We start from the raw sequence: 27,753 nt of genomic DNA, 5'->3' as shown, positions 1-27,753 counted from the left end.
GCGCACGGACAGACACTCAGACAGAGAGAGAGAGAGAGAGAGAGAGAGAGAGAGAGAGAGAGAGAGAGAGAGAGAGAGAGAGAGAGAGAGAGAGAGAGAGAGTGACAAAGAAAGAGAGTGATAAAGACAGAGAGACAGAGACAGACAGTTCGTGTTGTACAAAAATGGTGAGAAAAAACACACGATAAATATGGCAGGCGTAGGCCTACAGGTCAAATGAACTCTGCAGTTTGCTCATGTGACACGCGTTAACACTTTAGAGAAAATGGGATCCAGTGCAACCATTTACCCTGTGCAAAAAAGTTCAGAGCACTCGGCAGGGAATCATCAATCACATTATCTTTTCCGAGTCAAAAGCTTTGCAAACAATCGGTTTCCTGCTTTGACAGTTATGTGGTATATTGCGTACACTTTCAGCAGAATCGAGACATGTCTAAGATTCTTCTTAAAGTGTCCCCGCTACGAGTATAAACCAATGATAGATAGGAGGAATTTGTGGCGTACGCTCGCTATGCATTCTCTTCTACGCTTGAAGAGGACATTCCAAACACGCCGAAAAAGACAGGATTGTTAAATTCGTAACTTTTTTTTTAAAGAATTTACAGCGCAAGAATCGGGACCAACCTGCAACTGAAAACAAACAGCCCTAATGGCTTTACGACCCCTTAATCGTTCTATCAATTCAGATGGCTATTGTAGCAAAAATAACACGCCGAGGGAATTAAGGACACCACGCGTAGTGTTACGTAGTACCGCGCCGTTTTCTGACCAACGCGAGAAAACACGACACCGCGGCGAGAATTGAAAAAATGGAGCGTTATTGAAGAACACTGCTTAATATTGTTCGCAAATCAGATGGCTACTGTATAAATAAAATAACCCGCATTAAAGCGAGTAAGAGACAAAACGACTCAACGCGCAACGTTACGAAGGATCACACGTCGTTATCCGACCAACGCGTTAAAGTATGGCGCTGAGGCAAGAATTGGAGAAATTAGGCGTCGTCGAAAAGCAGGGAAAGTAAGAGCCTTTTTACGTGAGATAAGCTGGGTATTGTGGATTAAGGAACAAGTGCGTCGTTGACTTTACTGATTACGACATTGAAAGAATCGCATGTTGCCGTTAGTGGGGGGTATTGAGCGTAAAGAAAACAGGATTTGCAACATAATGGTAATCTTGTTAGACTACCCTACTTCTAGCGTGAAAACATTGGCATATATATGTTCCAGTAATCGAAAGAGTCGTTATTTGTTTTGAAAGAATTGGGCTAAATGACTGCAACTGAATCAAATGACAAAGGAAAGTGGAACAGGACCGAATTGGGTGGCTGAAGGGGAGGGATTTCGAGGTCCACTAGTTAACTGTATTTGATAAGACAATATTTTTCTTAAATTAACATACATCTTTACATACGACTGCGCAGTGTGTGCATACAACTATACACTGACAACATCATACATATGCTACATAAATTCACTAGAATAAGAAACAATAATTCTACGTTTAAAAAGTATCACATACAATCAAATATTCAATATCAAAGCAATTCTTCTCCTTCTTTGTCGGCTTCTTTTTCAGTACTTGCTGTGGGAGAGTAAGGTAGTTGTCGGGGTGGTGGTGATATGTGTGGGTGAGTGGGGTGGGGTGGGGGGGGGGGATGAGGGGGTACAGAGAGTATCAAGCGTTCAATAAAATAACAAAACCATAAACACTTGTCCACACAGCAACCTGGTGACTGATTTCTAACGGCAGGCAACAACCGGGACGCCTCTAGTAAGCTTTTGAACACGACACAAAAGAAAAAATGAAATTAAAAAAATATTTTACAGGGTGCCCCAAGCAGCAAGACATGGTCTCTATTCTACACATGACTCCATGTCCCTTATGCATACATACAGTGCTACACCTTTGAGACCTCCAAACACACATCTGAGAAAATTAGATCTTTCGTTAAGAGAGTCTTCAAAAAAGAGTCAATTTCCAGAGGTTAGAAACTAAAACAAATCGCAGAACGCAGGATCTTAAAAAAAAGTGTGAGGAGTGTATTAAATGAAGGGAGGGGAGTGGTTGTTGTCTTGAAAGGGGGGTTCCAGTGTACAAAACGCACGCCCCTCATGTATGTACATACGCAAAGATACCTGTTTTTGACCTCCTTATGTCAAAGGGATCGTAGACAAGTCATTCTTGCTGCTATGGATGACTCGCTCATCGATCACTCAGCTTGACAACCTTTCCACACTGAGTGGTGTCTGTACTGTGTTGGTACCGTGACTCCGGGCTCTGACGCACGTGACTACACTGTACTATGTATCGATTGGACATTGGATTTCCCTTCTTTGAACCATGTGACGTCAGAGGCCTACAAAACTTCATGTTTGGGCGTTTCAGGTTGACCGAAACTTCAAAGGAACTACAAAACACACGTCATGTGTTTGATTGCATGTGTGTGTGTGCTCGTTCAATCCTCAAAACAACAACAAAGTCAGCACATGACGTGTGTTTTGTAGTTCCTTTGAAGTTTTGAAACGCCCAAATATGAAGCTTATGTGTTTGATTGCATGTGCGTGTGCTCGTTCAATCGTCAAAACAACAACAAAGTCAGTACCTGAAAGGAATTCGATCGATACATAAATGTTATTTGCGTTTTTGACCAAAATATGACATTTTACACAGATCTCGGCAGTCATTGTTCACCTCGACCGCCATCGCGGTCTTGGAGAACAATGACTGTCTCGATCTGTGTAAAATGTCATATTTTGGTCAAAAACGCAAATAACGTATAATATATGCACTTTTGGGACTATAGATATTGAGGACAAACTGCGCGCCTGGATAGTATTGTTTTACGAGAGTAAGTGATTGATCAGGGCGACCCCTTCCCCTCCCCCCACCCCCACCCCCTTGAACCCCGCCCTTCTCTGCCTGTCTGTCTGTGTCTGTTTCTTTCGTGAATGTTTTATTTTATTTATTTTATTCTTAATTTTTTTTAATTGTTGTTTATTGGGTATGCGTACATGTACAGTTTGAAATATTTTGCTATAAACAAAAAGAACCCAAGGCTTGGGCAAACTTCGTGTGAGGGTCATTTTGCCGAGACTAAAAAAACTATTTGATAACCACGAATCTCTCTCTCTCTCTCTCTCTCTCTCTCTCTCTCTCTCTCTCTCTCTCTCTCTCTCTCTCTCTCTCTCTCACACACTCTTGCACTCTCTCTCTCTCTCTCTCTCTCTCTCTCTCTATTTCTCTCTCGCTTAACTTTATTTGCGATCCCTCTTGACTCTTCGTTTTCAACACAAACATTAAAGCTATGATGACTTCAGAGCTGTCCTATCCTGCATCTAGGTAAAGGGGATGGACAAGCATCTACCCTCAACACTTTGCGAGGGGGGAAAATGCTGAAACCACATTCAACAAAAACAGCATTGTCAAAACTGTCATAACACTCTGGCAAGTGAGTCACCCAGGGATTCCTACTGGGCATGTATTGTACTTCTCTCTATGTTAGTCAGATTGAAAGTTTCTACTCATTCAGTTGAGGCGTAATGCACCGTGTATTTGAAGGCGTGCGTTTTCAGCAACCCTAAAGGGTGAATAGTTAATAATAAGCATAGGTATGATTGCCGTGCTCGGCGAAGGATGATGTTATTAGCTTCGTTATGATGTGTCCCTTTCAATCAGCTCCACACTGCCGTACAAACGCGGGGACCAGAATTGAAAGCGTTTTGTGTGACTTTTCTATGTAAAATAAAAAGCAAGTAAAGAAACCCAATTTCAAAACCAGCATTTTGAGCCGTGTATGCCGTCGCTTCTTTTGTCCCATTTCTTGACAACTGAAGCACTTTACCGGTATAATAATAATGCTCATGAAGAAATATCTGAAGTAAACGACTGCTCAAAAGACATTACAAGAAAAACATAAAGCATCTATCACCCCCAAACACTATATTTAGAAGAGTATAGGGATTTTAAGACTGGGGATTAGACACGTGACATTTTGGATTATTTCTACGTGGAGATATCGATGCACTCTAGCTTGGATGGAGTCTATGAATGCAGGGGGTTTTGCAATGAGCTTCCTTTCATTCACTGCCGCAAGCCCGCGATTCACACACAATTTTGACACAGAGGATAACAAGATATAAGAAGAAGAGAGATGCTCATGAAAAAATATTTAAAGCAAACGACTGCCAAAAAGATATTACAAGAAAAAAAATAAAGCATTTATCACCTACTTCAGCCAGCCCCCCCCCCCCCCCCCCCCCCCGCACACACTGAACTCCCCCATAACGTCTCTCAGCTCTTCATCCAAACGACACCTGTGCCGCGCCGAGTGATTGAAGTAAAGAGGTAGGTCTAAGCTTCTATATACATAACGGGTTGCAAAGACATGAGGCGAGATGAATCATGAGTCGTGTCGTGAGAACCAGGTGATGGCTGTAGCAGTAGCCGCCCAGCTTGTCGCCAACAACTCAAAACCTCAAAACAGCCTCTACCCATTTCCATTCATGTGTTCCCCCTTAGCCATACACTGTCCCTTTATTACACAGACTTACCTTTATGCCCTCGGTAAACGCTCGAGTAGTTACGGCGTCAAAGGTATTGTTGTTCATTTCGTGGCGGTCAAGGTTGCGGAGAAAGCTTGCAGCGCCCGTGTGGTCCCTCCCCCCCCCGCCTTTCGGTCTTTATATCCACACCAATCCAGTCTTGGCACACACAAAAAAAATCCCATAACACCACCAAAATTAAAACAAAAGTCAACATTAACTAATGACCCTGAACAAATGTATGTACTCCCCTTTATCCTTAACGTGGACGGGTGAAACGAAGGAAATTCCTAGACAGCTGGGAAGCTCCCGACAGATTGCTTTCAAGTAATGACCAACTCGGGCAACAGATAACCTCATTCGTCAGCTGTAGCCATTAGAGAAACCCCTCTATCCCACTTCAACATACCCGCTCCACAACAGTAGAACCCCCATTTTAAGACCTCCCAACTTAAGACTCCTTCCCGCCTTTTAAGACCATGTTTTCTCAGACTTTCTGTTCATAACCTCTGCACGTTTAACCCCCCCCCCCCCCCAATTAAAGAACTGATTTTTGCAGATTTGTGTAGGTCTTAAAAGGGGGGTTCCACTGTACCCGAGTATTAGCCAGCAATTAGCCGGGTGGCCAAGACAAGGGTGGGTGCCTACGACGACTGTCCACATCTATCACACGCTCACATCTTCCCCACCCAGAGATAGCGGCATCCCGCTATCATGTCAACCTTGTGAGTCATTCCAACAACTTTTTACTTTAGTTTAAACGATGTTTTATTTCTGTTTATATTTTCATGCAATTCACATACATTAATAAATATCAAAACAACAACGAGCCTTCGGTTTATGACGGTGTCTTCAAGACAAACTTACAATCAGAAATAAATAAACGAATGTTTTTACTTCCAAGGGACATCAGAGAAATAACATCTGCCGTTATCCGAATCCGTTTCCAGACTACAGTTTTTATGCGTTTCTAAAGCACGTCCCATGAAAGGATGAAACTAAGAAATTAAGCGGCTGTAGAAGTGATGAAATATCGTATCTGCTTTCAAAGTTCACAGTCTTTTGGTTTAAACAATATTGTATTCATGAAACATAGGGTGGCATCTCTCCATCTTTTTCTTTCATTGTCAAAATTGTAAACATTCGACAACATTTACAATGTTCTGAGGAAGTTACGAGTTTGCCAATGCCATTTAGTGTTAAAGATAATGGTATGTTATCATTACAGCGACTGTAAAAAAGGGAACGCCATTTGTAAGGTTTCAGTTCAACGAATCAGCCATCGTCGAACGCTGAAGAAGAAGAAGAAGAAGAAGAAGAAGAAGAAGTTCAACGAATGCTTCTGTAGCATTGTGACCCCTTTTACAGTAAGAAGAAACCGCGAGCCTCGGGAGTGTGATAATCCTCGTATGTAGAACGGGCGTACAGAAAAGAAGACTCTTAAAACAGAAGCAATCTTTTGCGGATGAAATCGAGAACAGGTGAACACACCTGGTGTGGAATAATCCGTGTCATGGCGATAATAGGGCAACGATAGAAAATAAACGCGTGGAGAATTCCTCTGTAGGTGTCATAGTGAGAGTCAAAATACGCGGTACTCTATTTCTCTCAAAGAGTCACTCAATATGCTGACAGTTTTTTCTACCTTCTATTAAATGGCGTTGTGGAAAATCAAGCACAGCAATAAATAAGGGGAGGACAGAAATATTCCAAATTCCATTTTTTTTTCGTGATAGTTGTTTATCTTTCAGTACTCCCTGTCTTGATTCTCTTTCCCCTTACCTTGCAGTTTTAAAACATGTACAGGCGCTTTTGTGTGTTGTGAGAACATTTCAGTTATATCACCACGAAATATCTCTGTGACAGACTTGCTTAGAATTCTCCCATCCAAGGTCACTTTGTTGTTAACCTTGTCAAAATACTTATAAGGGACCATTCTAAAAGACCTCAAAGACACACAGAAGAACCCCAAATCAAGTCAGAGCTAAATCAAGAGAAGATAGGTCATCTTTACCTTCCAGAGGATGACTTCCCCTGGCATGCGCTCCTCGCGGGATCAAGGGACATCGAAATCAGAATCAATATTGCCCTTTGCACAACTCTTTGTGGTGGAAGATGAAACAGTAAATAACTGATGGAAACAACTACGTCGATGCCTGTACTTCTGTCCTGTCGGGTCTTCTAAGCGAAGAAGAAGACATCTGTTTATATCAGTGGCGTTGCTTTGTCCTTGCTGAACTATTTCTGTGTGGACATTCCCGTCGCAGCATGATATCTTTCAGTGAACCGTGGATCTGAGTGCTCGTGCATCTACCGTCACAGATACACCATTGTGATAAAATACGGCAATAATCGAGAACAAACATGTAAGTGCCCGGACTGACCTGTCTGGTTAATGTGTCCATTGTAGTTATCTGTCCAGACCATTTCTTGATGCACTGAGAAACCTTACCCCTCATGCGCGTCCGTCCGTTTGATGTTTTTGGAAACCTTCGGTGAAGCGTAAACTGTCTCCATTCAGGTTCAAAAAAGAAAGTTAAGCTTGGACATGCTCGCCCATCCATTTGATGTTTTTCACTGTCTCTGATACTATGTAAACGTTCTTCAATAAGGTTTAAGAAAAAGGAAGTTGAATCTGGAAATGCTCGCTCATCTGTTTAATGTTTTCAATGTTTCTGGTACTGCGTTAATTAACTGTTTCGAAACGATAGTTGAGTTAGGACACGCGCTTCCATCCGTCTGAAGCTTTTCAATGTATTCAGCGATGTGTAAAGTCTGACGATTACCTTTCAAAAGATAGCTGAGTTCGGACAGTGCTTCGAGGACGCTGTGCATTTCGCGGCACATGATGGTGGAATGTCCGTCCCCCTGCTGTTGGCCCGGAATACTAACGAGTACAGTGGAACCCCATTTTAAGACCCCCCCCCCCCCCGCCCCCGCCCCCACCAATTTCAGACTTCATCTATTTTAAGACCCTGTTTTCCCAGACTCTCCACTCATAACCTCTGTGCTTTTACCCGCAGTTTTCTTTTATTTCTCATTTTTAAATTCAGATTTTCTTTGATGTTTGGAGGACATAACAGGAGGGTTCCACTGTACAGACAGAGGTGTTTACGTCTGGCCCTCAGACGGTTTCTTCCAGTGGGCAGCTAATGGGAGATGACATTTACGTTACAATACACAAGGGTGATGAATGTCTGTGTTTGTTTTGGTCATCTTCGCCCCTTGGACTTGTCGGTTAAACTGGTAAGCCGAATTTTGAGGACAATGAGGTCAGGGCAATGAGGTCACGCAGAGAGAGGGATGGAGGGGGGGGGGAGAGAGAGAGATAGAGAGGGAGAGAGAGAGAGAGTGAGAGAGACAGACAGAGACAGACAGACAGACAGAACGGAGAGAGAGATTACTGGTAAGTACGTTTTAATTGTACACTGCGATGAAACGTGACGGGAGAAAGGGGGTGGAGGGAGAGACAAAAACAGAAATAAACTGAGTAATAAAAGATTTCATGTGTCCATTGGTCAATGACGACGGCTAACAAGGATAAAAGAATGCTATACCAACTACTTAAACCTGTCTGGCGGTTTAGCTAGATTCACCCTTGTTCAGTTTGGACAGAAAACTAAATTCACGTGTAACCGCGCTCTAAATTAAAGGTCGCATGTACCCTGCACAAATTAGTTTAAAAAAAGTTGATTATGCCGGAATTACCAGGTAACCATCGACCACACATTATATTATCTTTTTACCCCCGAAACAGCCATAAATCCCCAGAATACCAGACGCCGTATATTGCTATCCAGTTTGTCCCAGTCATGGACCATCTCACTTCATCTCATCTCATCTGATTCCCATCTCCATCACAAGCAGATCCCCAATCTGTATCTCAGCGTGACACAGGGCTTCAGATCAGGGCACCCTACCGTTCGCTGCAGACGATGGTCATTAAAAATCCGGTCATATTTTTGGTTTGGGGGGGGGGGGGGGGGGAGGGGGGAGAAGGCTGAGGTGGTGAATGGAAGGGTTACAGGCAGTCATATTCATGATATTACGAAAACATTATTTAGATGTGTGTGTGTGTGTAAGGGGGGGGGGGGGGGGGAGGCAGCACCAAGCCACTTGCTGCTAACGAAAATTAGCCCGTTTTTTGTGTGTGCTGTGGGCAGTTGGGGTGGAGGGGAGGGGTAAGAGGCAAACATATCCTTGCGATGGACAAGACAATTGTGAATGGGCTAGGCCGGGAGAGGTGTTGGTAGGAGCATCCTGCCCCTTGCTACAAACGATGGTCCATACAGTCTTGCTAATTTGTTATTGTTGTTGTTGTTGTTGTTGTTGTTGTTGTTGTTGTATGTATGTATGTATGTGTGTGTGTGTGTGTATGTGTGTGTGTGTGTGTATGTGTGTGAGTGTGTTTGAGTGAGTGTGTGTGTGAGGGGGGAGGACTTCACCATAGATATGAGAAGGTTAAGTTTTTTTCAGGGTCGAGGAGGAAAAAACCCAGAAGCAACACACTGCCCGTCGCAACAAACGAAAAACACAGAGAAATTTCACTTACAATTGTTGTTCTTTATAAAAACTCCGTTTCCTGTCATGTTCATTATTTACGACCATGACCTGAGCCCTCGCCCCTTTTCATTTCCTTGTACCCTCCGCGGAGGCCGGCAGCAATCATAAAGTTATGAGCGGACCGAGTAGGGGTCTCTGTGGTGGGGGGAATGGCGGGCTGGTACCGGGGGGAGACCGTAAAAGGGGCTCAGAAAGGCGCCAGCAGCGTATAACCTGACCGCCCAACTTGACAGTCCAGACGCCCTAACTCCAGATCGTTAAGTTGGCAACGCCGCGGCCGCCACCATGCGTGAAAAGATTGGGAGGAGAGGTGGAGGACTAGCGCTTCTGTAACAACTGTATTTGTACCACTAGGCACTATCACCGTAGGTAAGGGATTTGAAAAGTCGAGAACGACTCCCAACGATTTTCACAGTGCCACCATGGGCGAGGGATTAAAAGGTCAAGGAAATACCTAACGATGTCCTCTGTACCACCGCCTGAGAGGGGATTGAGAAGTCCCGGAAGCACTAACGACCAATCGCATCAACAGCCGTCAAAAGACTGAGCCAAATCTTGAGGAAAAATACTAAACCGATCATTCAGCTTGCCCGTTGTTCGGCTCATCGTTGTTAAAAGATGGCAACCTTCTAGACAGACCAACAGCACTCTGTTGGGTCTCGAGCGTCTAACCTTGCTGATCCTTAGGGAGAAGGTGTGGGGGGAAGGTAACCTGTATAAGGTACACTAACGACCTGCTATGTCCGAGCGTACTAAACCTGGCTTCGGCACGCCTCTTAATCCATCCCGTGTCTGGACTGGAGGAGCAGAGGAGGAAGAAATAATTGCCCTGGGTGTCAAGGAACTTCGGTTCACGTCCAGTGAAAAAGGCGTGCCAGTGAATAGGTAGGTAACTTGAGTCGGACTGACCGAATACAAAAAAAGAGCAACCCTTCTTGAAATTAATAAGCAATTCAAGGGCAGAGGGTTTACTTCAGTCAAAAATGTCTTTGAAGGTACATAGCAAATAAAAAGAACTATCTTTCCGTTTGGGCCTTTTTTTTTTTAAACAGTGGTTTTTTTTTATTCAGTTGCATAAATACAAGGCCGTAATTGAAAGTTGTAATTAAGGGAGCACAACAAGATAAACTTATAAATGTGCTCTTAGAAACAAACGAGTAATGTGGCGGACAATATTGTAAATGCATGATATTTAAACAAATGAAGACAAGAACAACAACAACGATAACTATAGCAACAGTGGTACGGAAATCTCACACACACAACGCACACACACACACACACACACATAGAGACACACACATAGAGACACAGAGGACAATCAGATACAGGGAGGAAGAGAGAGAGAGAGAGAGAGAGAGAGAGAGAGAGAGAGAGAGAGAGAGAGAGAGAGAGAGAGAGGGCCTTAAATAAAGAATAATTATCAATAAAAAATAAACTTGAGAATGATTTATTTATCTGAAAGACTGAAGGCGTGATAATAAACCGGTTCCAAAGAGAATACCTAAAACTGATTGGGTCAAGCGTTTTGGTCATAATCCTCAATAAAGAATAAATTGATTTTTTTCCGAAAGACTGAAGGCCTTAACCGTTAAGTTAAACGTTTCCAACGAAAATGCTTACATATGATTGGGTCAAGAATTTCGGTCACTGTTCAGGAAAAGACAATTTTGTTTCAGCTGTAGCCATACACAGGGCTCAGAACAAAGCGTGACAAACCTTTCTCGCGCACATAAAACCCAGTGTCCGCCGGGGTCAGGAGGTCATGGGCAACGAGGCGTGAACCCACTGGACACACGACCCATCAATCTCTTTTCATCCCCCTTCCCAACTGGTTACACGAGCCATCAAACAATCCTCACCCCCCTCCTCCTCCTCCCACTAGCACAACGCAGTTGATTAGCACGTGACATCCGATACGACTAGAGCGACACAGGCCGGGACGTCCAAGCACAAAAGGCAGGAACACTAGGGCAGTCAGCTCCGTAGTCCCCGCTCGCTCCGCTATGGCACAAAGCCCTTGATAATTAGCTCGTTGAATAAAACCCAGCTCGGCTTAATCACAAAACGAACACGGGGCCTTAATTCACACGTTGAGGAACTGTATCAGATAAAGGATCAGTACATAGTTACTTCAGGTCCCTGACACTAGCGTTTATACCGCCGTTCCCCCGCTACCTTGCAGCTAACTTTGCCAAAACGTCAACATGTTTGTACGCGGTCACTTTATGCCTTCCGCCTCCCCACTCGTGTACATTACACCCGGATCGACGTCAATGCTATTGTCTCCCGGTCTAGTGACGCATTTTGGGTGAAGGCAAAAAGTTCAAGACACCCTTCTTTCAACGGCATACATGACCATTAACAATTTGAATATTGAAATCGAACACTGTGTGAAACAATACTGCAGCGTGACCTCAGCGTGTTAGTGAAGAGGCTTTCGCCGATATGACTTATGGTCATTGATTTGAAAAATAAAGTTTCGACTCACTGCAGCAAGTAGTCAGACTTTTATTCTGCCTTCAAGTGGAAACATTGTTTGAAGCAGCACTTTTTGAATGATGTCTTACGTGAAGCCAGCTATCTTTTAGTCTAACTTGGCGAATGACACGTCATGGTCTATTTCTCCCAATGCACGAAGACGCCAACAGGTTTCTGCCGAGTCGCGTGTTTTCACAAATATTTCAACCTTACAATGTCAGGTACAAACTTGTACAGCTCCTACATGCATCCAATGGTGCCTAAACATGAATACTATTGATCATCCTTGCCTTCAAAAGCAGCAATCTTGTTCAGCGTGGGCTGTGTACATCTGTAGCTCGCATGTCCTCCCTTGTAATACTGAAGGGGTTACCCTATTTGGATGAAGCTGTCAATGACCTGGTGGAACTGTCAACCAATCTTAACCATACTCATTTTGTCTACGTGTGTTACGCGTGATTGTTCTGAAAAGTGACTATTACATGATTGTTCTGAAAGTCTACTATTTATTTCATCGTAATCATGTAAGCCCTCATACGTGATTGTTCTGAAAGCTTACTAATTTACATGATTGTTCTGAAACTCTACTAAAGGTAAACTTGCTTCACCCGTGAAATGTTGTCAGATATGGAACAATATGTATACCCCTGCCCAACGAAGTTGGAGGGGGGTATACTGGATTCCCTTTGTCCATCTGTCTGTGTGTATGTCTGTATGTATATGGAACAATATTTTGATACAATGATACTAAATCTTAAGTGATATTGATATTTATACCCCAGCCAAATGAAGTTGGAGGGGGTATACTGGATTCACTTTGTCCGTCTGTCTGTGTGTATGTCTGTATGTAAATGGAACACTATTTTGATACAATGAACCCCCTCCCAATGAATACAAACTCAACAAGTAATACGTTTCATACATTGAACATGTCTTCTTTATTGTTCTCAACTCAAAATTGAAATTAAATGTTCAAAGACAAAAATTATTTATAATCTTCAAAAATGTAATGATTCTTCTTGAGTATTCCCAACTCAAAAGGTTACGTTCAGAACAATCATGTAATAGTCACTTTTCAGAACAATCACTCGTAACATACGTGCGGCAGTGAGGTTATTACAAAACCTTGTCTGAGAGTTGGCAAGTAAATACAGTCGAACCTGTCCTAGCGACCACCTCTCGATGACGACCACCTGCCCATTACGACCACCTGACAGGATGCCCGTCGAAGGTTTTCCTAATTAATTCACCCTTCCGCGGCGACCACCTGTCAATAACGACCACTTTTGGTCGGTCACTTGAGTGGTCGTTATAGACAGATTTGACTGTATCAGTTTACAGAGAACGGAACTCGTTAAGAGATTAATTTATGCTTTTAAGAACATGCTGGGTTTCAGTGACTGTAAATACATAAAAACAGAATACTGACCAAGCACAGAAGATCACAGCAAAAACTTTTCCTCTTCGAACAAAAGAAGGTCCACACACAAATGATTTTAAGATTCAGAATGACACTGTCACTTTCACTTGATCACAAAGCGTATAACAATCGTCTAAGGGGCACCCACACAATCTTCCTGGTGAAGGCATATCAGATGTGTCTTGAAGCAACACACTATCAAAAAAAGCACAATTTTATAACAATTAAGTCACCTCCATCGAACTGAAAACCCGACCACAGTTTTACAAGCCGTAGTGAAGGGTCAAAACTCGAACTGGCCATCTAGTGTACACTAAGAAACACAGTGATGACTAACGGGTCCTGCCCAACACAGTACGTCACGGAGGCGCTTCATCCGAGCGTGAGTTGAAACGCCTGATTCTATTGGACATCACCTTTCGCTATTAATAATAACCTACGCCAGGGTGACGGCAAGGGATGTAAGTAGTGGCGAAGGTTACGTCCCTTTCTATGTCGCGATAAAGCTGATTCAAAGCGAAAGCCGGAGGGCCAACATTGCCATTGCTTTTCCTTCACGTTTTGCTGGGGACCACTGAGTTAGATATGACTCAATTTGCTAGGGACCCTCGATAGCCCCTCGAGCCAAACGAAAGATATGTTCTGATGTGCGGGTTCCTTTGAGGTTAGATAACTATTAGCGATTTCGGCACGGGTTGACCGTAGTACGATTGAAAATTAAAAGCGGTGTGTGTATAATCAGATAACGCTTGAAATAGAAACGGGGTAAATCAGTAAAATCAACTGTACCTTAATAGAAATGTGCGCGACATAAATAAACGCAGAGTTCATTATCGATGAGTATGATTATAGCTATCTTTGTACAAAGCTTATCTCTCAGTAGCCGATAAAAACCCGTGTCTTCGAAATCAGTTTTATGTACAACTGACGACTTGTCAACAAAAGTAAGCATAAGTCCTCCAATTCCTCTGGACAAAGCAATTTTGGGAATGTAAAATAACAGTTCTCAAACTATAAATAAGTAATTATCCACACATAATTTTATATAAGTTTATGTATCGATTGAACACTGGGTTTCCCTTCTTTGAGCCATGTGACGTCAGAGGCCGACAAAACTTCCTATTTAGGCGGCCAGCCGAGACTACAAAATAGTGCATGTTTGTGTGCGTTCAATCATAAAAACAGTTTTAGTTTTAAACTAAAAGGAATTCTATCCAGAATCGATCGATACATAAATGTTATTTGTATTTTTGACGAAAATATGACATTTTACACAGATCGAGACAGTCATTGTTCTCGGAGGAACACTGACTGTCTCGATCTGTGTAAAATGTCATATTTTCGTCAAAAATACAAATAACGTATAATACAAAATTTTAAAATTCCATGAGAACAAAGCACGTCAAAGATTGTACAACCATACCAGAGACCACTTGAACGCTGCCCGGAACCCACCAACAGACTGTGTCTGAAAAGACTTTTACTTGCTCGCAAGCTTTCTAACAGCCTTTCCGACGAGAAAACGTGCGCGGGAGAAAGGTACTTGAAGTGTTATAGACAGCTAGTTCCCAGACCATCTGCCATACCATTAGCTCGTAACACGGGGCCTGAGTCACCTAAGATGAATCTTGTTGTGTCGCCGTCAGAGGGCTGGGAGAAAAACTCGGGGACAAATTCACCACCGAGTTTGATCGTAAAATGACCAAACGATGTCCAAGCCACACAAACTGATGAGATAGCAGAAACAGCCCTCCATAAATGACTTGTGTCCAACTGGAATCGAAGTGTCTTCTCCAGTTATTGCTTGGTGGACTGCTTCTGTTGATGGAATGTGAACGCAGAGTTGTTGTTTTTTCTCCGATGTTTTGTTCTTGGTCACATGTTGATGGAATATGAAAGAAGTTTTTTTCTGTTTTCGATTTCTTGTTCTTGATTTGATTTGTCGCATATACAACACAGCCACATTAAAAACTGATAGTTTTCTTGAAATCACAATCCCTAACACTGTTATAAGTAACTACTTGTGCAGAGAAAGGCCAACCACCTCACCAACCACGCAACCAAACGACCAACCAACGTACATGTGATCAATCAGTGAAGCCCGTAGAGTGTACGTGTTTAGAATTCTATCACTTCAAACATTGCACATTCTAACCTTTGGCTGAACCGATGGTACTCGAGTACATTTCCCTGTATAATATAATCAACAGGAACTGTTAATAGGTGTACCAACACCTGCCTAACACCGCTTTCAGTGCATCATTTTAAAACCAATGAGGAAAAAAAACCGGGCTTGAAACGTTATGTCAAGTACGCGTAAAATTCTCGAATACCTGGCATAAGGAGGAAGGGATTTTGCGTTCATATTGGCAACACCAGGAAACGCAAAAGGTGGCGCTGAAGCCGCAAACACGGCAACGTTGATGGAAAATATCACTCTTGCGTTCGTTTGAGCAACTCAAGGAAACGAACAATGAATATGGATTCGAAGCCATCGTGGGGGAAAACATTCGGCAATGGGATGTAAACGTCGCACAGTCTTTTGCGTTCGTTTTGGTGACACAAGGAAACGAGCAATGAAAGTGTACTCGAAGCCATCGTGGTGGATAACATTCGGCAATGGGCTGAAAACTACGCACAGTCTTTCGCGTTCGTTTTGGCCACACAAGGAAACGAAACGTTTGAAACGAAGTTACACGTAAAAAGACTAGGAAGGAATGGCTTGCTCAGCATAATCTTTTGTATGTAGTTGAGGAGTTAAATTAAAGCCCCCTTCAGTTTGCAGGACATGACAAGTATATTATGAACTTAATTTGTCAGTGGTCACACGTACATCGAAGTACTTGTTCAATGGCTTTTATTGGAAACCTGTTGCCAAAAAGACAATGAGCATTTTGGGCTTGTTTTTAAAGAGCCGAAAGCTGACCTCAACCAAACGATTCAATTAGAGATACGTCCAGCATCTGCTTTACTTACAATTTATAATTCAATCAATGGTTTCCTAAAAAACCGGCGCAGAATAAACTTCAACAAAGTATTATTTCAAACTGATTAGCCTACTTGCTCCAGACCCTAAAGAAATGTACTTTTCAACTCCAAAATGTTGTCGAATCCCTTTCAACGTCAAGGGGGCAACACAAGATACAGTACATGTACTGTACAGGAGAAAGGTAAGCAAGTACAACACAGTACAACACAGTACAACACAGTACAACAATCTCTAATACATGGGAACCCTCCTTTTAAGACCCCCCTCCCCCAATTTAAGACACCTTCCCTTTTTAAGGCCCTGTTGTTTGAGTGTGTTTGTTCACAACCTCTGTAAATGTACCCCCATTTTAAGTCTACCTGCTACTTAAGACCGGATTATGTCAGATTTTTGGAGGTCTTAAAAGCGGGGTTCCATTGTACAAGTTCAAAGACTGAAGTGATGGCTATTTATGATGGGGGGGTTGCAGTGTGGGTACAATGATGCGAGCTGAACACAAGAGCCTGGAGCTACGACTGTCGCCCGTTACTGATTCACTCCGTGATGCTATCACAGTGTCACACTGATTCAGATCTTTTGTTGGTGCAAATATTTCTATATCACATGACTGTATTAGTGTATGTACTGATGAAGCTTTTAAAGAGTAACTTGGTGAACTGTTGCTACAGTACTGTTTCACAGGTCTCTGAATTAACATGCTTTTACGTAGTTAATACTACTTTGCGGAGTTCTTTGCAGATACCAAATGTGTTAATGTGTTAATTGAGTTACTGTTAGCCAAATGCATGTTGTTGTTTTCCCTCCTCCAATTTCTGTGTCATACTTACTGCTACCTAAGATGAAAAAAATTACATATATTTTGTTTGTGGTCCGTTTTCTCTCACTACGTTAAACTTGCATTCTTACGGATCTTTCTTGACCAATTTGGAAGGAAATCGAACTGTATAGGGATAATACGAAATGATGTCTTATGATTTCATTTTATTTTATTGACTCCTATGACGTTGACCCGTGACGAAGGAAGGATTACAATGAATTACTTAAATGTTTGTATCCCAAACCCCTGGTGACCTATAGCCAATTACGTCAATTTCGACGCGTCATCGGGGACTCTCGTCACGCCGCAGCTGTGATCATATTTTGAACCATGGTTGGAGGGGATTACCTACTTACCTTCAAAAAGAGACACTCCCTCGCGGACATGTAACATAACATTATATCAATAGTCTCGGTTTACTATCATCATCACGGTCATCAGAGCATGGGGTCCCTGACCTCTCGAAACATGCTAGTGGTGGGTCGTACAGCATCACAACACTACAGTGCCGTAGGATCGAAGGGATTAAACTTAATCTTACTCATAATAACCGCTACTCTAAGGTGACAGTCCGTCGGTAGGCATCGTCTGAAGGTGCTGTCCCAGGCTATAGGTTGTGGGAGGTTACACCCCTGTCTGGCGGTCAGTCTTCATAGGAAGGGTGGCCTGATAAGGTAACTTCTTAGCCTTACCCGACTATACCCCCCTTACCTCACCTCCCTTTTTATCGCTGAGTCAAGAGAGAGGGTGACCTGACGAGGTAAGCTTCTAATCTCCTCTACCCTACCCCCCCCCCCCTCCTTTCCTCTTGCCCTCTATCCTGACCTGTAGTTTATCCACCCTCTTGATTCCATTCATCCCTGTTCACCATGTTTCGCAGCTTTCCTTGTCAGGCTTCGACTCAGTTGTTTTCAGTTAGTTTTGCATGGACATGTCAAGCTTTCAGTACTCATTGAATTTAGTTAGTTTTGCTTATCAAGCTTTGATTATACTCTGTTGTTTCAGCAAGTTTTGCTTGTTAAAGTTTGTTTTCTGAATGCTTTCAGTTAGTTTTACTTGTATGCCTTTGATTTCGAAATGGTTTTGTTTCATAATAGAGAGCCTGCTGGAACACAGGTAAATCTCGAAGTTATTACAACTTCCCTGCGCTGCGTGCCTTAAGATGTGTCTGCTTCAGTCTTCGGTACCAATTAGTTAAAGCTGCAGATATAAACCAGCAAAGGAAGGAGAACAGAATAAGAAATAGATATCCATACCCAGCGACTAGCCGACACACCCTCATTTCAAACGAATATATCTGAAATACCTAACCAGCAGACAAATCAAGCCGAATCGTATGGTGATATATTCAGCCCTGGAAGATAACACCCATTGTGTAGAGTCATTATTCTGCCAAAGGCCGAAACAGATCGGGTGTAAGCTATCTTCAGCAAATAGTCACCCCTATCACTCCGTTTACAGGCAAATATGCGCGGCAGGGAGAAACCTAGACTTTTAACTTTCCCCCTGACTCACACACAGTCAGACAAGACTTTTTGTGTGTGTTTAACGACTAACTGACTAACTAACAGAAACTTCCGCGGCCTCGCATGTTTTTGTCTAGCGTGTGACAGGTCGTGGCAATATGTTACATTCTTTATAGAAAGCGTACATCGCTTAAAATTCAAGACAGACATCATTTTACAAACTGGGTGGACGACTATAGTGTCCAACTTTAAAGTGCTGGCAGCAAACAGAGAAAAATGCAGGTGTGTGAATACCACACTTCTGGTTTCGAGCAGTGCTTACTTACAGGGAAAGATAAGCTGTCGTTAATTCTACATCTTACCAACAAAATAATCAGTGTGTGTTGACAAGTTTACTTTCTTTTTAATAGGTGAAATACCAAACACTTAAAATCCCGAACCGACAAAAGCTCATCGAAAGAGCCTCCTTCTTTTTCTTTCAAACAAAGTTAACACAAAACGAAGAATATGCAGAAACAACACGCAGGAGCGGAGACAACAAAGGCCTACTTCCTGGCAAGCCTCTTTCCTTGTGGGATTAGATCTAAACTTTCCATTCAATGCACATGAAAGAAATATCATTAATCTTTTCTTCACTTCGTATGTAGGTCTAAATGATCACACCCAACCATTTCCAGGCTGTAAAACGATCACCCCTTCTCGCCTCACCGTGTCAAAGGACCAATCAAAACGCTCTCAACCAGGTCAAGTATATCTGCATGGACAAATCAAAACGCTCTCAACCAGGTCAAGTATAACTGCATGTGTTTATTTTAATGGCGGACAGCAGAAAAAGACTAGTCCCTTTCCAGGTCAGTAGGGTTCGAAAAGAGTCACACTCAGGGTGATTTATTGGCCACTTTACCCCAAAAGACCAACAAAAGACCAACGGGGGTGATAAAGAGGTCAGACGTAGAGCCAAAAGAGTGGAGTGGTAGGTACAATATTGACTACCGAGAAATAGGAATAATGATAAGTTTGAGCAGGTCTAACAGTTGATGCAGCCTACGTGAGGTTTGCTCGTCTGTCAACATGCTTGACTGTCGGTTTGTTTGAAGGCTTGTCATCGTGTCTGTGGGTGCGGTTAAGGAATTGTTCTCTTGTGAAGAACAAAGACAGTCCAAAGCGTGAGTCATATAATTGGTACTAATTAAAGCCCTCAGCTTAAAGAAGGTCGGCACTTAGACGACCCTTGCGGTATGGAAATACAAATCGTCTTACTCAATTTCTGAAATATTGCCCCAAATGGCGCGAAATGGAGAGAAATCATGGAAGCATTCTGCCGTCATGAAATGTTCAAAAACAACATTTTCAACATCTGTGAGCTAAACAAAATGCACCGGTCTCTTCAAACGTCAAAGAGCAGGATGTTCACGATGAAGTCGTGGGGGCTATGGGAAAAAGGTCAGGGGGTCATCCTTTTTCCCTCCATCACACCCCATCCTGTCCACCCGCTCTTTCATCCGTATATGTCGCAGGGATGGACATGTCGGTGCCCCCCTCAAAGGTGTATTGTTACCTGTCTTCTTTTCACGCGCAGGGCCTTGTCTGTTTACCCGAGGGAAACCGATCCACCCGGGTCTCCTTTGAAGCCCATTAGGAGCCAACGGGATCGTCGTCGGGAACTTGACGCTTTTTGCACGGCTCTGTCACCATCTCGACACCCGGGGTGGGCCACCCCGTCTCCTCGCGCTTCTGTCCGGCATGCTGGAGCTGTCAAAGCGGGTATCAGATACCCCACCATTGCTCTGTCGGCCATTTCTTTGGCGAGTTTCAAGACCCGCCATCAAAACACACATCAAGCAAGCTTTACTGGAGATGCTCTCTCACAGCCGCGGCTGAGCAGGTAGCTGTCAGGTAGTGTCGTTGTATAGGTACCGACAGTGGCCGGGTGTGGTGAGATTATTTGTATAGCTACCCAACGCTCGTCTTTCTCACAACTCTGTCAACACTGGTCAATGTGGACGCAGGTATCGACTAAATACGTTTTTTAGTTTGTCAATACTTCTTTACCGAACGTGTACAAAACATTGTCAATACAGCTACGGCTTCAGACCTAGTCTGGAAATACTAAAGCCCCTCCCAACTTGTTAGTAGTATCGAGACATGTGGACATTCGCACTTCTGTATGGGACTTCATTACGAAGTGGCTGAGAAGGTGTGAGGTGAGAGGTTTAACAAAACTGATGGTGTTTGACATCTGCTGAATAGCTATGTTGCTCACAAGGAAGAATCGGCTCAAAAGGACAAAACACTGAAGACCACCGTGATAGCACCAAAATACCCCCCTCCTCCTACCTCCCCTTCCCCTTTCTGTCTACCTGTCTCTTCTTGGCAAGGTTTGCGCTGTAGTTCAACATCAGTATCATCCTTTAAAATCTCCACAAATCTGACAAAAGTAGTGCTCTTCATTTAAGAAAGGGAGACTTATTAAGGAGTAAATTTGCTGACGCTATACAGAAAAAGTGCAGAGGTTTTGAGTACTAAAAAAAAACCCCCACACACACACATAAACAAAAACATATAAGAAAGGTAAATTCTAGGCTTCTCGAGGGTCCTATTTGGAGTAACTCACCATAATGTATCACAGGTTGGCCAGAGATTAACAGCTGGACTTTTAGCTTGGCTTCTGAGACAGAAGGTGACTCCTCACAATGCAACTCTCCATGGGTCAGGGATTAAAAGCTTTACTTTGCGACAGTTTGCGTCAGGAGGCAAAGCGAAGAGTGCCATCTCGCTGCCTACAGGCCATCATTTTCGTCTTCCTCTCAAGATGGCTATCCCCTCAGCGCGAACCAGTCAATGTCAAAGAGACCGTAAATTGCAAGCTTTATTCGTGGAGGGGTTATGTTTAGAGCACACCACACCCCTTCGTCATAAAAGGGACAGTATGGCTTTCGCACTCTTCTTCTCAGAGGATGCTTTCTGAAGTTGAAGCTGAGAGTAACGGTACATTATTTGGTTAGGACATTCACCCCACCCCGCCTCACCATGATTTTGGGTGGAGACATGTCGTCAGTGAAATGCTAGGTATTAGCAGTAAGCCGGCTTCGTCAACTTGACAAATGCTCCTGAAATGTTGAGTACTACACAAAACATGTCACAGAAAGTTGTGGTACTTTACACATTTAGTACTCCGTGACCTGCGTACATATATCTACGTACCTATCTTTACACATGCTAATCACAGTTTGCTGCTCTTCTTTTTCTCTCTCACTGTCATCCGGTAACAAGCTGAAATGAGGTTGTTCTTCTCGTTAAAGAATTTTAAGCGGGCTTGATTATTTGACGTAAAACGACCTGGAAAGGAGCGTCGCATTACTTTATTGGTTAATTCACCACGATCAGATGTTGTCTTGTAATTTGTCGACGGAGAATAGACATTACTGGTGACATGTTGTAAGCTTCATTGTTTGAGTGAACGATTTTTGTATACAAGAAATATACGTGGGTGGGCGGAATTTAAGCCTGTTTTACGAACTGGCTGCTACTTTATCAAAACGTTTCTAGTTGATGCTCGTTGGCCCGAATACAACGTCTTTTAATCACTAGAACACATACTGACCAGTAACTAAAGCACGAATAGAATTATTATTATTCGTTTGCCCTAAGGGAAAATCAAATCAAAATCAAACTTCCCAAAACGGACACTTCACTGGTTTGGACATTCTGTATGGAAGAGAGCGATAGAACCCTCATTTTCGTACTAAGATGGGAACAAATGCAGTTCAAACTTTCGCCGTCGGAAAATTTAGTTCGTTTGTTTTTGAGAGAGAGAAAACAGCAAACGCTTCACAAACTGGTGTCGCCCAAGGTTACAGTTTGTTTTTGCAGTAGCCGCAGGAAGGCACCGTTAAATTTTTAACGCCCCGGGGGTGATGAAAGCTCATTCCCCTTTATTGACTTTTCAGTCGTCTGCTGTTGGTTTGGAAGTGAGGGAGGTATTTCAGATGGTCAGTTGACTGGCCAAGAAAAACAAGACTTTGTCGTTCTGACGGCTCGAGTCGAGGATGAGATTGGGGTGATGGAGATAACCGTCTGTTGGTGTGCGAGTGTCTGTGCTGACTAAGCAAATATAACACTTAAGTCTGTAGAGAAAACACAGACTGAGATTCATCTGGGCCGACAGTAGGTGGTCGTCTAAATAAATTATCAGCTTATAATGAACTCCTTCAGAGTCGATTTATGTGTTGGTGCAGTGTATGCTACAGGCCTTGGTAGTGCGTACCATCCTGAACTCAGGTCAAAATGAGTTCGGCTCATTCTCTCCTTGACAGGATGCCGCCTTGAGTTTCCTTGTCTGGCAAGGAAACCGATCTCAAATTTAGATCAGTGCTCGCGAAAACCATATGGGAGATAACTCTGTATTTTTGTTTTGATAGATTCGCGTAGGACTGTAGCGTCCGGTCAGGGAGAGAATGAGCCGAACTCATTTTGGCCTGAGTTCAGGATGGGTGCGTACATGCACGTAGCTTGTCAACATGTTTTGACGGAGATTCATTTCAATTCTAAGATCCCTTTCCGGCAATAACATGTTATTGACATTCTTTTTTTCCCTTTTTATTTTTATTTTTATTTCTTACATGCAATTGAATTCTAATGCAGCTGGCAATGCCTCCAAATGCCAGGTGCAGTAAGAAAGACTCATAGAAGAGTCTCCGCTCAAAGGCGTACCTCTAACCTATGCAATGTACACAAAAGGCCAGAGTGCGTTTGTGAATGCCAGGATCCATCAAAATCAAATAATGCCAAACAAAAATATATGTTGGTTTAGGGTAACCCGACCGACCCTATTTTTTCCCGCCGACCCTGAAACTTTTTTTTCATTTCTCAAAACAAATCATAAAAAAACAAACCTCTGGCACATTTTGCGAACCATACCGAAACTAAAAATAAGAAATAATTTTGTTTTAAAAGCCGACCTACCGACCCGATTGTTTGGGGTCATGTTACCCTAAACCAACATATATTTTTGTTTGGCCTAAACTTTTTACTCAGCAAGCTATATAGGCTGAGTGTCACAAGCAGTTAGTCCCCGACGTTTATTCTGATGCTTAGTTTCTGATACCTTGAACAAAATAATACGGCCCCCATTTGACCAAAGACTTCCACTGGAAAGTGTGCGAAACTCTTAAGATAAAATCTGCCGAGCCGTTAATGGCTAAGCTAAACTGACCAGCAACCGTACTGACCCAAATTGTCTGGCTGTCCGCCCAGGGACATGTTCTGGTCAAGATGACAATAAATCGGTCATTAGAAAACGTCAAAGAAGACTGCAAAAATAGGTAATGACAAAATGTACTGTCAAAAGGCTCCAGGAAGTGATCAATGATTCTAAAACTTTTCAAGTGTTCACAAATGTTAAAATAGCAAGGATGACAAAAAAAGCGAGAAGAATGGAAGCAAAAGCTTATGACTAAAAAGGAGAGAGAGAGAGAGAGAGAGAGAGAGAGAGAGAGAGAGAGAGAGAGAGAGGATCTTAACAACAAAAAACTAACCTAACCCCCTAACCTCTTCTCCCTTCTCCTTGACCAGGCGGCCCCCACCCTACCCTCCCTTTCCCCGCCACCCAGACCCTCCTGTCGGCTCTCCCTCAACCTTTTCTTGCTAACTGGGTAATGCTATACAACAACGCCTGACATCGCATGACGACACAAAAGTAGACATTTTGCTGCCGGCGTGAGAGCGGCCTGTGCTTGTTGTCTGGACAAATGGGCCGCTAGCTCGACACACACACCGCTCCGTGGCCCGGTCCTTCACTTCCTACCTCTGCTGCTTTGCCCTTCACTGCCCAGGATGATATGAGAACGACACACACTGGCTGGGGACCCGCGTTTGGTCTCAAGACTCCAGAACCGACACAAATGATTTGCTCTCCTCCTCCCCCTTCCGCACCCTTCCTCCTCTCCCAATCTTCCTTCAAAGCCCTGGTCAACTTCTCAAACACATTATTGAGAATATCGACGATGCAACACACACAGAATGACAGATACACCGTCATATCGAGGGTGGTGGGAAAGGCAAGCCATGTTATGGTTTCCTTTGTTCCGAGTCAAATTGCTGAATAATATCGTTCGTGTTGACGAACAACTGTTTCAGAGTAATAGCGGAGAGGGGCTGAACAATAACCTGTTTGACTTTACCTTAGTCACCCGACTTACAGCTGGACGTTGCAATCAAACCCTTGACCGATTTCAACAGAAACAGTACAACAAAAGCCCGCACGTCAATGGCTGTTTTGAATCCCGTCAGCCAGACAGGGTGATATCAGGACACTTTTTGTCTGAACGGTTCTAGTGAGCTTTAAAAACTCAACATTGACGCCAGAAACAATAAATAAATCAATTCAGTCGCTGTAGTTTGATATGTACATATCAAGAGCTACCAGTGCAAACAAAACAGAACAAATTATAACAACACACACACACACACACACACACACACACACACACACACACACACACACACACACACACACACACACACACACACACCCAAACAAAAGCCAACGAATTCATAAAGAAGGAAATGAAGCCTAGCCAAACAAACTCCTTTTAATTACCAGAGAGGAGGGAACCGAAAATTAACGGCCATTCAGCCAGGGAATTATTGCCCAGGTGTAAAGTACTTTGAACCTGGAGTGCCAACAGCCTTGATACTCGTGATTACAGGTGAGGGGTTCTCATAAATAACGGTTCGGCAGGTTGGGGTTTGCTACCTGCATGTGTATAAAGTAACACGTGCATTGTCTCAACAGCCTACTTGTTCAGACGAGGAGTCACATAAAGATCTTCTTGCTATAATGACGAAAGAAGGACTTATCACTCAACAGGTGTTACGGGAAGAATAGACTGCAGGTCCCGACAAGCCGTCCATTATGTTAACAAAGAGGGCGTGGGGAGAGCTACATTTCAAGGCTGATTTCTGAGTAAGTTTTTGGCACAATAAATCAGTGTCAGAATAGAAATAGGACAGTGCTAAACTCTTAGTAAGTTTTTTGCATAAGAAATGACAGAATAGAAATGGGACTGTGCTAGTTTGTTACAGCCGTAAATTGCCGTTAAAACTTCAGAAAAAAACGTTCCGATGCTTTTGTTTAATTTGTTTGAATGCAGATGCGGTGAGTTTTGATCTGGAGCTTTGGCTGAGATAAAATGAAAGTGGGTACTGAGAAATATCAAGGGACGAACGAGACAGAGAGTCATGTATACAGAAGAAGATTTTAGTGTGTCAACAACATGAACAGACATCCCGTACTAAAAGAAAAAAAAGAAAAAAATGAAGATGCGAAAACAACCACGTACTAAGCAAAACACAAACACACGAAAAATGGACGCAAAGAAATGATTGAAACACGAACAAAAACGTTTACGTTTTGAACATAACATACATAACAACTTCTTAAAATTTGACAAACACAAACAAAAACAAACTCTCAACCGTCGACATCTACCCAAGACGTCGATCACAAACAAACAAAACAACATCAAGACCAACATGCAAACATACAATGCATCCATCCATCCACCGATCTATTCATCCACCCGATCACAAACAAACAAAACAACATCAAGACCAACATGCAAACATACAATGTATCCATCCATCCACCGATCTATTCATCCACCCGATCACAAACAAACAAAACAACATCAAGACCAACATGCAAACATACAATGCATCCATCCATCCACCGATCTATTCATCCACCCGATCACAAACAAACAAAACAACATCAAGACCAACATGCAAACATACAATGCATCCATCCATCCACCGATCTATTCATCCACCCGATCACAAACAAACTAAACAACATCAAGACCAACATGCAAACATACAATGCATCCATCCATCCACCGATCTATTTATCCACCCGATCATGGACAAACATAAACAATGAATAAAAGGAATAAACTGGACAAAACAAACAAACAAACAAACCAACATCACGACCAAACATACAATGCATCCTTCCATCCATCCACCGAACTATTCATCCACCTATGGACTAACGAAAACAATGAATAAAAGGAATTAACTAGACAAAACAAGCAAACACACACACACACACACAAAAACACACACTCACTGACAGACAAACAAACATCAAGACCACCAGCAGTACATACAATCCATCCATCCACCGATCTATCCATCCACCCATACATGAACTAACACAAACAAAGAATAAACGGGACAAAACAAAGAAATACCAGACCAACTTACGAACATACAATCCATCCATCCACCTGGACTAAGACGAACAAGGAATGACAGGTAACTGGACATACCTTAAACTTTTCCAACACCTGTATGGCCCGTGCGTATCCGTCCTTAGAGAAGACAGAAAGGGCTGCGAGAATCTGAAACACCTGGTTTCTGACCCCCAATGTGTGATGGCCCAGTGCTGAAACAAGCAAAAGGTAGGCACAGGTAAGTATATAACAGGTAATACACCGGTAAACAATAGGTAAGAATTCAATGAAGCGTTGTACCAGATAATAGCTCTGAGGGGGAAGTTGAACAGATGCACGGACCAGCGTCTTTGACTTTGGGCATAACTGTGTCTGTGTGTGTGTGTGTGTGTGTGTGTGTGTGTGTGTGTGTGTGTCTCTCTCTCTCTCTCTCTCTCTCTCTCTCTCTCTATCTCTATCTGCCGTTATCTCTCTGTATGACTGTCTGTCTCTGTCTGCCTCTCTCTCTCTGCCTCTCTCTCTCTCTCTCTCTCTCTCTCTCTCTCTCTCTCTCTCTGTGAGTCTCTTTTTCCCTTTACTTCAAATCGCTCTCGCTCTCTCTCTCTCTCTCTCTCTCTCTCTCTCTCTCTCTCTCTCTCTCTCTCTCTCTCTCTGTGAGTCTCTCTTTCCCTTTCTTCAAATCTCTCTCTCTCTCTCTCTCTCTCTCTCTCTCTCTCTCAGTGTGTGTGTGTGTGTCTCTCCGTCTGTCTGTCTCTTTTGGTCGGTCTGTCTGTTTATGTCTGTAATACTGTCTCTGTCTGTCTGTGCCTGTCTATCTCCCTTTCTCTCTGTCTTTCTCTTACTCTCTCTCTCTCTCTCTACCTCCGTCTCTTTACCCCGTCTCTCTCAGTACCTACTCCATCTAACTTATCTCCCACCTCCCTACTCAACACAAACGTTCTTGTCCGCGTGTCCGTCTGACGTGTTTGTGTTCTAGAAGAGTCTTTGTGTGTGCATACACTCAGAGCAAAGTCCTTTCAAAATTAGCTAGGGGTATATATGCAGGTGTGATCAAAGGCTGAAGCATTGGAGGTGTTGGTGCTGCTGTATATAACCTTAAAGACAAACACTCTCCCTGACTACCACACAACAAGGCGTCACCCAAGTTTGTCAATAATAGAGGGTGGCTTTTCGGATCACAATCATAGAAAGCCATTATTATCACTGACCAAACGTGCACTGATACACTGAGAGCTG

General features: G+C 43.0%; 1 protein-coding gene across 2 annotated transcripts in view; it reads right to left on the bottom strand.

Moving 5' to 3' along the window:
- Positions 1 to 27,753, bottom strand: part of LOC138968824 (uncharacterized) — a 117,419-nt gene that overhangs the window by 47,209 nt on the left and 42,457 nt on the right. For both annotated transcript variants that reach the window (XR_011456290.1, XM_070341475.1), the window contains exon 2: positions 26,614 to 26,729. Coding sequence is in view for 1 of the 2 variants with exons in the window: in XM_070341475.1 (XP_070197576.1) it covers positions 26,614 to 26,729 (116 nt within the window). In the remaining variant the exon portion in view is untranslated. The remainder of the gene's footprint in view (positions 1 to 26,613; positions 26,730 to 27,753) is intronic.

The sequence above is a fragment of the Littorina saxatilis genome, linkage group LG6 (genome assembly GCF_037325665.1).
Source record: "Littorina saxatilis isolate snail1 linkage group LG6, US_GU_Lsax_2.0, whole genome shotgun sequence".
In the NCBI taxonomy this organism is placed as follows: domain Eukaryota; kingdom Metazoa; phylum Mollusca; class Gastropoda; order Littorinimorpha; family Littorinidae; genus Littorina; species Littorina saxatilis.
The sequence above is the reverse complement of the archived record's forward strand: the minus strand, read 5'-3'. Positions and strand labels throughout refer to the sequence as shown.